At 51.7% G+C, this 14,271-nt stretch overlaps 1 protein-coding gene across 1 annotated transcript in view; it reads right to left on the reverse strand.

The window, feature by feature from the left end:
* LOC116944361 (clarin-2-like) overlaps positions 1–14,271 on the reverse strand; it is a 34,531-nt gene that overhangs the window by 8,724 nt on the left and 11,536 nt on the right. Inside the window, exons 2-4 of the mRNA XM_032957921.2 lie at positions 11,934–12,135; positions 5,486–6,054; positions 1,329–1,508 (exon numbers count right to left, since the gene is read on the reverse strand). Of these exons, the coding sequence (XP_032813812.1) occupies positions 1,329–1,508; positions 5,486–5,801 (496 nt within the window). The 5' untranslated portion in view covers positions 5,802–6,054; positions 11,934–12,135. The remainder of the gene's footprint in view (positions 1–1,328; positions 1,509–5,485; positions 6,055–11,933; positions 12,136–14,271) is intronic.

Below are 14,271 nucleotides of genomic sequence, written 5' to 3' on the forward strand. Positions count from 1 at the left end.
GTGGTCCCCATCTTCAAAAAGGAGGACCACACAGACTGTAAAAACTGCAGGAGCATCTCCCTCCTCAATTTGGCATGAAAGGTCCTGCCAAGGATTATGCAACATAGCCTGGCCAATCTTGATTTGAAGCTTTCGTGACTACAGGAATCCATTGGTTTTTTCGGTAAAGTCACATAGGTAGAACAAATAATAGATCACGACGTTTCGATCGCAACAACAAGCCACCGGTCACTTGTTGTTGCGATCGAAACGTCGTGATCTATTATTTTTTCTACCTACATGACTTTACCGAAATAACTAAAGAGTATAGCCTGGCCAGGCACACTGAGGGGAAGCTAGTGGAGCCCCAATGTGGTTTCAGCCCCACCAAAACTAAGCACCTGCCTCGGTATTTTATACCATCAAACACTCCACCCCCACAACTCCCAATTGGTGATAGGGCAGTTGTGGAGAGAATGGAGAGTTTTCCATACCGGGGCAGCGTGCTCATGACTTATTTGGAGGTCTCACTCCAAATGAGTCGAGCGGCATTATCTTTTCATCGGCTGCGTATCGCTGTGTAGAAGCTACCTGGTCTGTTACTACACACAAAGCTTCAGGTCTTCCTGGCCACAATCATGCCCTCCCTTTTCTATGCTTGCAAAACGTGGACCCTCCTGATAGAACATCTTTGTCGGCTAGAAAGGCGTAGGCTGGCCTACCTACGATCCATCCTGGGTTTAACCAAGCTGGATTGTGCGAGTAGCTCACTAATCCTTGAAAGATCTGGACCAAGTGCCAACAGTGATCTCCTCCGGCAGGCAAGGCTGCATTGGCTGGGTCATGTAGCCCGCATGGCCTGCCACCGCATGCCTAAACAGCTTTTGTTTGGCCGGACAGAGGGGGCTAAATGGGTGCGGCACGGGCTAAAGAGATGGAGTGATGTGGTACAAGAGGATGTAGAGCTGAGTGAACTTGCCGATGACTGGTACCAGTGGTGTCAAGATCGGCCTCTGTGGAGGAGGCTCATGAAGGACGCTACTGGGCAGTTGGAAGCAGTCGTCCTCCAGCAACGATGGAGGGCAGAGAAGCAACGCTCACAACAATGAGCAGAGTGCCAGGTTGTTAAAACACACCAAGTTGGCAGAGTAGGGAGCACAGGTGGCACATCAGCCAGTCATTTCAGTCAGTCAACCCATGGCACCTGGGTCTGTTCCGTGACCTCCTGTCAGCGGGCGTTCGACACTTCACGTGGCGTTAACATGCACGTAGCCTGGCACAAGTGCTGTAGTGACATCACCGCCACTTAGTTGCTAATAGCAGGTATTGGTACCCGTGTGTGTGTGTACCTGTGGCGGCGGCCGTCAAGTGGATGCCCAGGGTGCCCAAGAGGATGCGGTAGGGCCTCGTCATGGCGTTATAGAGTGCAAGCGCCGCGCAGCCCAGCGCGCACACACATGAGGCGCCCAGGCATGCGCACACGCACGCCAGCAGTGCGCCCTCGCGGTGCCGCATCAGCTCGGGGAATACTGCACCACAAAAAGACAAAGATCCCCCATATAGCTTTAACAGACTGCTGGGACATGTGCTGTTAGCGAGTACCTATTATGGCGCACTCGGGGGTGGGTGGCCATCACCACGCCCGGCCGCCTTTGTGTCCCCAGCTGCAATGTTTACACACCGGACTAGGTGCTCATATGAGGCTGAGTCGACTGAGGGGGAGGCCCATGACCAGTTCAGATAATCGTCACTGTTGTTGGCCGTGAGCAAGAATCGAACCCAGGTCACCCTCTATACCACCGCTTCCCACACTGCAGACACACACGCACACATGGGGCTGCCTGGAGTATTCCAACCCTGTGGAGGCAGCAGCAAGGGTTGGTGGATCACACATCTAATCTTATTTGATCCTTATGTAGAGCACCTTAGTTCAAGGTTCTGAGGAATGAGTGACCGTGGAGGTTCATGAAAGGGTTTTCGGGAAGGGAATGGACAGAGTGGAGGGGCGAGGGGAGGGAAGAGGAAGGGTAATGGGCAATGGAGACGAGGTGGTGAGGCTTTGAGAGAGAAACTGAAGGAGGTTAAGGAGGGGGACTTATCATGTACAGGAAGAGTTTATTCCAGTGGAAGGGTGGAAGGAGGGAAACTCCCTCCTTGGAAAACTTCCTTCGTGTGGGCGTTGAGGAAGAGCATTTCCCTGTCTCGCCAGGAAAAGGGGGTGCAGCCAAGTGCGGCCTGATCAAAATTATGAAAAAGAATAGGCTTTATCCATTTCGGCAAAAGATAGGTTTTAAGATGTTCAAACACCAAATAGATGCTCCTATTGCAAGGCATCATGATTGCATTAACCACCCATGCTTGTGGTAGAGTATCTAAACAAACGTGCTCTGATAATGTTCTGCATTGTCTTTGAAACTGATCGGTCTACACCAGAGACAGCCTCTTTTATGGCCTTGTCTCACCAGCGTTAGATCAGAGAATGCCAAAATACAAACAGCACACAGGCAATGCAAATATGAAAGCATTGATAGCTCGGGTTGACCTGTTATATCTAATGGACAATTTTTTTGGTGGTATCAAAATGCCTTTCAATAGGTGTCTATTTGGTGTTTGGACATCTTTACACCTGTATTATTGCCAAATGGGGTAAAGCCCGTTCTAATCTCCATCTGTTCCATCTATGTGGATACAGCGTTGCCTTCCTCGCACGTGTGAATTTCCATCGGGTGATCCGGTTCCCTCTCCACATTCATGGAATTGGCCAAACCTCCCAGTTTAGGGCCGCAGAGCTCAGACAATCGTTGGTAGCGATTGTTCTAGCTGCTTCCTCCAAGCACTCACCTGTGGTTTCCCCACTTTAACATAAAGATTCCCCCAGGAGTCTGAACAAAGCTCACAGCGATTTGGTGCAATGATGCATTGGCACTTATCTTCTGTTCATGGCTCTTGGTCAGTGGTGGAAATTCTACTTTTGGACGGCAGAGGCGAGTCTGTCCATAGGACAACAAATGTTCACTTCCACCCACGTAAAGTGGTACTCGTTTTATCAACCACGGAGGGAGAGATGATGGGGCCGAGTCAACCCCGAACCAGAATTTGAACTCGCAACCTACCCAGTACAGACTGTAATGCTGAGCCACACCGGCCGATTACAGAAATCGAGTGAGATGAGAGGGGGAGAGTGAGGAGAGCGTGGAGGAGATGTGAGTGAGATGATTGGGGAGAGGTAGGAGAGTGCATGGAGGGGATCCCCCTGGCAGGATATCATTAACACTGTACACACACATGAGACAAAGATCCACCGTGTAGCCTTAATATACATTTTGGTGAGTAGCATCTATGAAGGCTGGCACATCTCACGAGGGGGTGGGTGGCCAGCATCACGCTCGGTCGCCTTTGTCTTCCAAATGGCGATGTTTACATATCACACCAGGTGCTCAATTCAGGCTGAGTCGACCTAGGGGTAACCCAGGACCGGTTAAGATAATCGTCACTGGTGTTGATTGTGAGCGAGAATCGAACTCGGGATGCCGGGTTCGAAGCGCTACACTACCGCTCCCCAACACATAAACAATAACACAATAAGAGAGTGGCGGATATGTGCACGTATGTGACTATGCCATACTGCAGGCACTTCTTACAACACCTGAATGGTGCATATTACCGGCACTTTCCTGAATGGGTACTATTCATATTCCATGAGTGTGTGAGCGCGTGAGGGTGTGCGTGGGTGAGGGTGTGCGTGGGTGAAGGTCTGCGTGTCTGGGTGGGGAGCGGAAATGAATCGAGGAACCGTCTGACCAGGTCGAGGGCACGAGGAGTCAAATCTGCCTTTGGAACACGGAGCCAGAGAATCGTCATCAGGCTGGGTGCTGCTATACGGCAACAGACTGCGAAGCGTCGTGTTCAGCTCCTAACATAAACGTTCGTCTTCCGACCGCTTCGACATCACGAGAAATGATTGTGAAGCACCACCACGCAATATTTTGTGACCGGGGTTGCTAATCGCGGGAAAATAAATAATTATGTCGATTTATCTACTTTATATACCGCGCACCACCGGTGTAACCGCCACTACGTTAAAACACGTCTCAGCACTTCTACACGCGGCATGTATGTTTGTTGAACTTCTTTCGCAGCACCGTGCATAGCCAACTGTGGATTAGCAAGGTCAGGAAATATAACAAACATCACAAGAGCACGGTGCAGACGGCAAGGGCGGTTTCGTCATGTTCTGGTCGAACCAAAGCGTGGCTGTGCCGGACGGTGGAGTGCGGCCAATCAGAGGACTTCGCTCGTCGTCACTCATCGCGAGCAGTCGCAACGCCCCCGTAAATATTTGCAGCGCCGTGAATTGATTGCTGCGCATTTTACGCAGACAGTTATGTGGCCTGGATTTATGTGAGGTCTGTAATTGAATAGAGGGGGGGTGGGGGGGGTTGGTCGGGTGGTAGCGGTGCAGATGCAGCTCGGGAGGAGTAGGAGTGCCAGAGATGGGGGAGGAGGCGTGGTGCTGAGGAGGGGGTAGCGGAGGGAGAGGATGAACGGAAGGAACCCGTGGCAATTCACCAGACTGTCACAGATAACTCGTGGCGAAGTCGATTTCTGTTGAACTAGGTGAGCACTCAGGAGGCCATGATAGCTAAGAGATGTTAACTATCTCGCCTGGTGTACATAAGTGCGTAGGTTCGATCCCGACCCTGACGCCTCCTGTATATTTGGAGTTTGCGTGTCTCTCTCTCCGTGGTCATGTGGATTTTTCTCCGGGTCCTCCAGTTTTTCCCTCCACATTTAGAAACATGTGTTTAGTGTTTGGCTGTTAGACGTGTCCACATGATAAGCCACTTCGTTGAGCTATGGTTTATGGTCAGGTCGCTTCTGAAAAAAAAGATATACAGTATAGCTTAGTGGGCCTTATCTGGTAAAATACAAAAAATAGTTTAATTTTTAAACCGGGATGAGGAGTGTTTGTAAGTGTGACTTGATCCGAGTCAGCAAAATAACAAAAAGCGAAATAACAAAAAGCAATCACGAAATTTAACCTGAGGGCGGCACGACAATAGAGACGATAGGAATGGGAGTAAAAGAAGAGCAAATAAAAACCTGTGCAAAAGCAACCGCGTCACACTGGCGTGACCCTCCAGCAAGAACCCTCACCACACACGCCACGCGTGCCGCCCCCACCCCCACAAATCACCACACGTTGGCCTGTTGTTGTTTAGTGATATTCCCAAACACATTCAATGTCTGCTTATTTATTACACTCGTGACGCTAGGGGGGCGGGTGGCTATTTAAACAGCTTGACACTTTGAGACCGCCTCATTCATCCCCGACCCCCCCCCCAACCAAATTCCCCTCTGCCATGGTTCACCCCTCAACCTCCTCCTCTCCACACCCCCGCCGGTTGGGCCCCCCCCCAGACCCCCCCACACCCCCCCCCCACCAGCTCCCCCCCAGACCCCCCCCCACCACCCAGACACCCCCCACCAGCCCCCCCCCCCTCACCGGTGATAGCGGCGGGCCGCGGGCCGAGGCCGCACTGCCGCACGTTGGTCCCGGTGAAGAGGCCCATGCTGAGGGCGCCGCGGAACTTGTCGAGGTCGGGGCCCCCCGAGGCGTTGACGATCCGGGCCCCGGCCTCGCACAGCGTGCGGGCGCCCAGCCACTGCGGGGCGCCCAGCGCGGCCCCCAGCGCCAGCGCTGCGCTCAGCGCCAGCGCCGCACTCAGCGCCATGAGCGCGCAGCGGCGGTAGCGGCGGCGGCGAGATGAGAGGGGGGCCCGGGTGGGCAGCGCGGAGAGCGGGGGGGGCACGGCCGACATGACACAGGGCGAGGGGGGGTGGTGGTGAGAGGGGTGAGTGTTTAGTGAGATTGGAGTGAGTGGGGTGAGAGTGGGGTGAGATTGGAGTGAGGTGAGTGAGATATCAGCGCTGTGGGTGTCTTTGCGGCGTATGTGTCTGCGTGTCTGTGCATACGTGTGTGTCTGTGCGTACGTGTGTGTCTGCGTGTCTGTGCATATGTGTGTGTCTGTGTGTCTGTGCGTACGTGTGTGCTGTCACTGCGTGTGCATTGATCTGTGCACAGTGTGGACACGCAAAGTTGTTAGGGACACAGGTGCTGAACCAGGCCGGATTAAATAAACCCCTCCCTCACTCTTACGCACCCGCTCGCTCACACACACACGTGTAATAAACACACACACACCCACCCTACACTATGACATAACCAATTCTCATCTTACTCTACTCCCCTCCACGCACTCTCCACCTCTCCCCTACCATCTCACTCTACTCCCCTCCACACATTCTCCTACCTCTTACTTGTCTCTCACCCCTCCACTCTCTCTCCTCTCTCAAATTATCATTCACAGGGTAACACTCAGAACAGACGCACACGCACTCAACAAGTGTACACACTCTCTCTTTCCCACACTCTCTCACCTCGCTCACACTCTCCACCGGCCCCAGGCTCCTCCACAGTGGAGTCAAGGGAGTGGCAAAGCCAAAGCACAGCGAAACCAACGTTGTTTTGGTGCAGAGCGGAGGGCGAATGAAGGGCAGGAGAGTGAATGAACATGCACCTAATTATCTGGTGCCTCCTTGCTCTCACGCGATGTTTTCACTGTGGTTGTTTTTTTTCGATTCGTGTGCGTTTCGTTTACGACCGTTAACTAATTCCTTTGTTGTGCAATATTTCTTAAGGAACCTTTCCGCACGCAAAGATAAAGATCCCTCGCATTGCCTTCACAGATTGTTGGGGCAAGTGCTTTTAGCGAGCACTTATGAAGGCCGGAACGTTACACAAGAAGTGGGTGGCCAGCACCACGCCCGGCCGCTTTTGTCTCCCCAGTGGCAATGTTTTTACCCACCGCACCAGGTACTCATTTGAGTCGACCTAGGGGAGGCCCAGGACCGGTTCGGATAATCGTCACTGGTGTTGGCCGTGAGGCAGGAATCGAACTCGGGTCGACGGGTTCGTAGCGTGGTGCCCTAACCGCTACACTACCGCTCCCCACACTCACCCCTGTCACCACACTCATCCATCTCACCACACTCACTCATATCACCACACCCCTCTGCAATATTGTTGTTTTTGTCTTTGTTTTTTGTTACCACTGCTGTGCTTGTGCATCATGGGTCTCCCCGTGTAATATAGCCAGGCGACCGGCGACTAAACGGGACCATCCGTGTAACAAATCAAATCAAACTCAACGCTTAAACTCCCCAGACCAAGACACCGTGGAACACAGAAATTATTTCAGGAGAGCACGGTAAGATGTTTGCCTGTGGCCCAGGGTCAGGATAAGTGTTCTACCTAACAAAACTTAACCCTGGCGTTTCGAGACAGAGAAGGAACATTGTTGGCGTAGATCTCATTGCAATGTTGACCAGAAATCTCTGGTGGCATGTCAACAGGATTATTTTAAGGCGGTCTTTCTGGGAAAACAATATTTTATTGCCAGGAAATTTTATTCGGGAAGGAACCACCCCGCTGTGCTCTTCAGGATGATCGACAGTGTGTTACATCCTGACTGTACAACCATCAGGATGATTCCATCTGTTGAGCGATGCAGAGATTTCCATAATTTTTTTTACTGATAAGATTAATCTAATCCGCAAAAAAATCCGCCTCATGGCAAAAACTCCTCCAGTTCAGGGTAGGTTTGCCCCAATTTCTTCCTCAGCCCTCTTGCAACTTGCTTTCGAGTTGAATTGGACCACCTGTGATTTGGATCCCTGCCCGTCGTGGCTCCTAAAGGAGTCATTGAAAACATTAGCCCCACTGCTCACATCAATAATCAATTCCTCCCTTTCGAAGGGCAAGGTCCCTGTGTCCTGGTGCGACCACTTCTGAGCAAGCCGGGACTTGATGTTGATGTATTAGCCAGCTATCGCCAAAACTCTAACCTCACATTTATTGGGAAGCTGTTGAAGGTGGTCGCAACCCAGTTGGAACATTGTCTTGAGTCTGGTAGTTTTTTTATATTACCTAGTTCTGCTTTCGAGCTAGTCATTTGTGTGACTGATAACGTTCAGTCCATGGATAGGGGACAGATATCCGCCCTTTCCTTGGTTGATCTCTCTGCGACTTTCGACACAGTTGACCATGCAATTCTGCTACAGTGCATGAGAACCATGGCAGGAATTGGTGAAACCGCCTTAAAGTGGATTGCCACTTTCTTGTCAGGTAGATTCCCAGAGTGTCCATGGGTCCCCATGTGTCACCTGAAGGGCCCGTCCTGTTTGGGTTCCCGCAGGGGTCTGTTCTGTCACCACTGCTTTTCAACCTGTATATTCAGCCGCTGGGGGCTATTATCCAGAGGCATGGCTTATGTTACCACCAGTATGCCGATGACACGCAGATCTATGTCTCGCTTACTGACAAACCTGGTTTGCGTGTCTGCATTTTCTGAATGTCTGTCCGAGGTAGCAACATGGCTGGAACAGAAGTGGTTAAAGTGAAATCCTACAAGACCGAGGTAATGATCGTTGCCTCTGGCGCTCGATTCAGGCTGGGCCAGTGCGAGATCAAACTTCTGCTTATTAACGGGGTTCAACGTTGTAATTTGCCAAAAGTACGCAACCTAGGGGTTCTATTTGACCACAGCCTACACATGCGTGTGCAGGTGGTGGCTGTGGTCAAGTCTGGTTTCTTTAATCTCTGCCAACTCCGTGGTTTTCGCCCTTTCCTGTCAGCTCATGCATTCGTACCGACTCGTCTTGATTACGGTAACGCCCTTTATGCAGGGCTTCCACGTGTCTTGTTGAGGCGGTTTCAGCTCGTGCATTATGCGGAATTCTGAGACGTATAGCCTACTTCGAGCAAATGACTCCCACTCTCCACAATCTGCACTGGCTTCCAATAAGCTATCGCATCCAGTATAAGTGAGCCATTCTGGTCTATAAAGCTCTGCATGGTCTTGGACCAATGTACCTGTGGGCCCGACTGATTTGTCATACAACTGGGGTTTACACACAACGCCTCAGCTCTTGCGCTCGATGATGGGGGGTCGGGCCTCCTCGAGTGTTGCCGCAAGGATCTGGAATGCCTTGGCGGCGGTGATCCGGCACGCGACGAGCCTCATTGTGTTTAGGTGACAGTGCAAGATTCACTATTTTCTCATGGCTTTTACTTACACATTAGTTCATTGTCTTTTAATTTTATTTTAGTTTACAATCTTTTGATACCCCCTTGAGTGGAGGTGATATTACATTTGAAATAAATACGGTTTACGGTTTTGGAGAGATCCTGCAGCATCAAACAGGTGAAGTGCCAAGGGGCAGTTCTTCGCAGGGAGAGTAAGTGGCTGAGAAATAAAGCCGCCACTCCTCCAGCAGAATCAGAATCTTGATTCAGAGCGCAGGAGGAATCCGACTACCTATGAAGGTGTTTTTCACAGACGTCCAGCATGGACACTGGGTCAGAGAGATGAGCAAAGGACTCCGATGATGAGTGGTCTAGGTCAGATGCTGAAGATGATGTGCGCGGATTTCTAAACGGTATGTACAATTGATCATCGATTATCCAGCACTCCATTATCTAGCTCACAACATTATCTGGCACTCCATTATCCAGCTTACATTATCCAGCTTACATTATCCAGCTTACATTATCCAGCTTACAACATTATCCGGCACTCCATTATCCAGCTCACAACATTATCCAGCTCACAACATTATCTGGCACTCCATTATCCAGCTTACAACATTATCCAGCTTATAACATTATCTGGCACTCCATTATCCAGCTTACAATATTATCCAGCTTACAACGTTATCCGGCACTCCATTATCTAGCTCACAACATTATCTGGTGGTCGATCCAGCGAAACCGCTCCAAAGGCTGTAACCCAGTCCGGCGATTAGTGTTAAATATATACAGTACATTATACACTACATACAACTTAAACAATGACAATACTGCACGTGTATACATCACTCCATGCAGAGTCTGGAGTGGTAAGTACGGTACAGTAAATGCATTTAACACTTTAAAATAGGACATTTCTTTTTTGTTTATTTGTATGTTTATTTATGTCAAATCATATATAGTAAACTTATTTTAAATGCTAAAAAGACGTCGAAAAATACCAAAAAAACGTCATTCAAGAATGCGCAAAAATAAGTACTTTTTAATGATTATTGGTTATTCGGCTTTTTGAAAATCCGGCGCCCAATCCCCCCCGGATAAGAAAAAAAAATCAATGATCGACTGCATTTTCTTTTTGTGTTTAGTTTATTGTCCTTCCCCCGCACCTCCGACTACCACGGTTGGCTACGTACGGTCCCAAAGAAGTTCAACATGCACACATGCGGAGGAAGCGCTAAGTAAATATTGAGCATTTGTTTTTCTCCCCAGATTTGTTGGGCTTCATTGAGATCTTACAGACGAGGATCAACCGCGACCCAGGAGAATTTTTGGCTTCAGTCGAAAGCCTTACGTCTTGACCGAGGTCACATATCGGCAAGATTAACGAAGGGGCCGTGCTTTTATATCAGAAACGACAACACGCACAATCTGATTTAGCCCCATAAGGCGGCACAGTCTAAGCGCCCTCTCTCTCTCCACTCTCTCTCTCCACTATCTCTCTACCCCCTCTCTCTCTCTCTACCCCCTCTCTCGAACGCTCTCTGTCCACACAAGCCGGGACACTCAAAACATATACACGCATTTAAGAAGTGTGCACAATCTACCCTCTCACACTCTCCCCCTCTCTCACGCTCCCACTCTCCTCTCTGCCCCACTCTGTATCCGGCTCTTGACTTCTTCAGTGCCACACACAACACAACATAGCTCCCCTCTACACCCCTGACCCGACTGTTGGGCCACGTGCTGCTAGTGAGCACCTATGAGGGAGCGGTGTGGTCAGCACCACGCCCAGCCGCCTTTGTCTCCCGGGTGCTTATGTTTGCACACCGCACCAGGTACTCATGGAACACAGTCGTCATCGACGTTGGCCTTGAGCAGAAAAGGAACTCGGGTCGCCGGGGTTCGTTACGCAATGCGCCAACCGCTGCGCCACCACTCCCCACATGCACGCCCGTGAACACGCAGGCAGCGGCCTTGCAGAAAAATCATCACTTACTGCACTCTCCACCCTGGACCCTACACCCTGGACTCTCCACCCTGGACTCTCCACCCTGGACTCTCCACCCTACACCCTCCACCCTACACCCTGGACTCTCCACCCTGGACTCTCCACCCTGCACTCTCCACCCTGGACTCTCCACCCTGCACTCTCCACTCTCCACCCTACACCCTGGACTCTCCACCCTGCACTCTCCACCCTGGACTCTCCACCCTACACCCTACACCCTGGACTCTCCACTCTCTACCCTGGACTCTCCACCCTGGACTCTCCACCCTGGACTCTCCACCCTGGACTCTCCACCCTGGACTCTCCACCCTACACCCTACACCCTGGACTCTCCACTCTCTACCCTGACTCTCCACCCTGGACTCTCCACCCTGCACTCTCCACTCTCCACCCTGGACTCTCCACCCTGGACTCTCCACCCTACACCCTGGACTCTCCACTCTCTACCCTGACTCTCCACCCTGGACTCTCCACCCTACACCCTGGACTCTCCACCCTGGATTCTCCACCCTGGCCTCTCCACCCTGGACTCTCCACCCTGGACTCTCCACCCTGGACTCTCCACCCTACACCCAGTAATCTCCATGGAGCCCATGGCTGGGGGGGGGGGGTCATGGTAACGAGCCCACGCATCATTAATGCAGAGACCATCAATTAGTGACGAGGCAGGGACGTCTTCACTTACATGGGCACGCTCACCGCCTCCTCCTCCTCACCTCGTTCACTCACCCGCTAACTCGCCTCTCATCAGCAACCTCCTTACATTTGAACGCCTCCTCACTCACCTCCTCTTACCACTCATCAGCGTTCTGCAGCTACAACACTCGCCCACACTCACAACCACTGGGCACTCACCTGGACAGCGAACGCACGCTCCGTACAGAACGCGCCATCTCCCTGCGCTCCTTCTCCCTCGACTCCCCCTCTCTCTCCCCGCCCCCGTCTCCCCCCCACCCCCCACCACGCGCTCCTCCCCACGTGTTGATCCGCTGCTCTCGGTCACGTGATGCGTCTGATGATTTTGGATAATTTCTGTGGCAGGCTCTGACGCCAAACGCTGTCAAAGCAGCAGCAGAAGGATAATTTATTGGTATGACGGTTCAGTGCACATTATCCCATCATCTTCACTCTAACCAGCTTCTATTCCTCTCTTAAAACAACCCCCATCTCTACTCCCTAACCCACCTTTCCCCCGCCCCCAGCTACGACCAGGACGAGTCCAACTCCTTACTAACTCAACCCCTCTCAATACCCCTCTCACTACCTCAACCCCTATCACTACCCTACCCCTATCACCACCCCAACCCCTATCACTACCCCAACCCCTCTCACTACCCCAACCCCTCTCACTACCCCAACCCCTCTCACTACCCCAACCCCTATCACTACCCCAATCCCTATCACTACCCCAACCCCTCTCACTGCCCCAACCCCTATCACTACCCCAACCCCTATCACTACCCCAACCCCTATCACTACCCCAACCCCTATCACTACCCCAACCCCTATCACTACCCCAATCTGTATCACTACCCCAACCCCTATCACTACCCCAACCCCTATCACTACCCCAACCCCTATCACTACCCTACCCCTATCACCACCCCAACCCCTATCAGCACCCCAACCCCTATCACTACCCCAACCCCTCTCACCACCCCAACCCCTATCACTACCCCAACCCCTATCCCTATCACTACCCCAACCCCTCTCACAACCCCTATCACTACCCCAACCCCTATCACTACCCCAACCCCTATCACTACCCCAACCCCTCTCACCACCCCAACCCCTATCACTACCCCAACCGCAATCACTACCACAACCCCTATCACTACCCTACCCCTATCACCACCCCAACCCCTATCACTACCCCAACCCCTATCCCAACCCCTCTCACTACCCCAACCCCTATCACTACCCCAACCCCTATCACTACCCCAACCCCTATCACTACCCCAACCCCTATCACTACCCCAACCCCTCTCACTACCCCAACCCCTATCACTACCCCAATCCCTATCACTACCCCAACCCCTCTCACTGCCCCAACCCCTATCACTACCCCAACCCCTATCACTACCCCAACCCCTATCACTACCCCAACCCCTATCACTACCCCAACCCCTATCACTACCCCAACCCCTATCACTACCCCAACCCCTATCACTACCCCAATCCGTATCACTACCCCAACCCCTATCACTACCCCAACCCCTATCACTACCCCAACCCCTATCACTACCCCAACCCCTATCACTACCCTACCCCTATCACTACCCCAACCCCTATCAGCACCCCAACCCCTATCACTACCCCAACCCCTCTCACCACCCCAACCCCTATCACTACCCCAACCCCTATCCCAATCCCTATCACTACCCCAACCCCTCTCACAACCCCTATCACTACCCCAACCCCTATCACTACCCCAACCCCTATCACTACCCCAACCCCTCTCACCACCCCAACCCCTATCACTACCCCAACCGCAATCACTACCACAACCCCTATCACTACCCTACCCCTATCACCACCCCAACCCCTATCACCACCCCAACCCCTATCACTACCCCAACCCCTATCACTACCCCAACCCCTATCACTACCCCAACCCCTATCACTACCCCAACCCCTATCATTACCCCAACCCCTATCACTATCCCTATCACCACCCCAACCCCTATCACCACCCCAACCCCTATCCCAACCCCTATCATTAACCCAACCCCTATCACCACTCCAACCTCTATCACTACACCCATCACTACCCGTCACTACCCCAAACCCCTATCACTACCCTAACCCCTCCTTAACCACTCCCGTCTGTTCTCCTGTCACCATAACTTCACAACTTTTAATAACCCCGCTATTTATCTCAACCACTAACATCTAACGTACAATTTGATTATTGTTGCAAAGCGCCTTCGCATAAGGCGCTATATAAATCTATATAAGATACTAGCGGGAAGTACCCGGCGTTGCCCGGGCGAAAAAGACACACACATCGACTTACACACATATGGACTCAAAAACACACGTCGACTGACACACACATCGACTTACACACACATATATCGACTAACACACACACATGGACTTAGACACACATTGACTTACACACGCACACACATATCGACTTACACACACACAAACATTTGAACTTTCCTATCTACTAACTCAGTTTGTTAAG

This window comes from Petromyzon marinus, chromosome 21, assembly GCF_048934315.1.
Source record: "Petromyzon marinus isolate PM22_M1 ecotype Great Lakes invasive population chromosome 21, UKy_Petmar_22M1.pri1.0, whole genome shotgun sequence".
Lineage (NCBI taxonomy): Eukaryota > Metazoa > Chordata > Hyperoartia > Petromyzontiformes > Petromyzontidae > Petromyzon > Petromyzon marinus.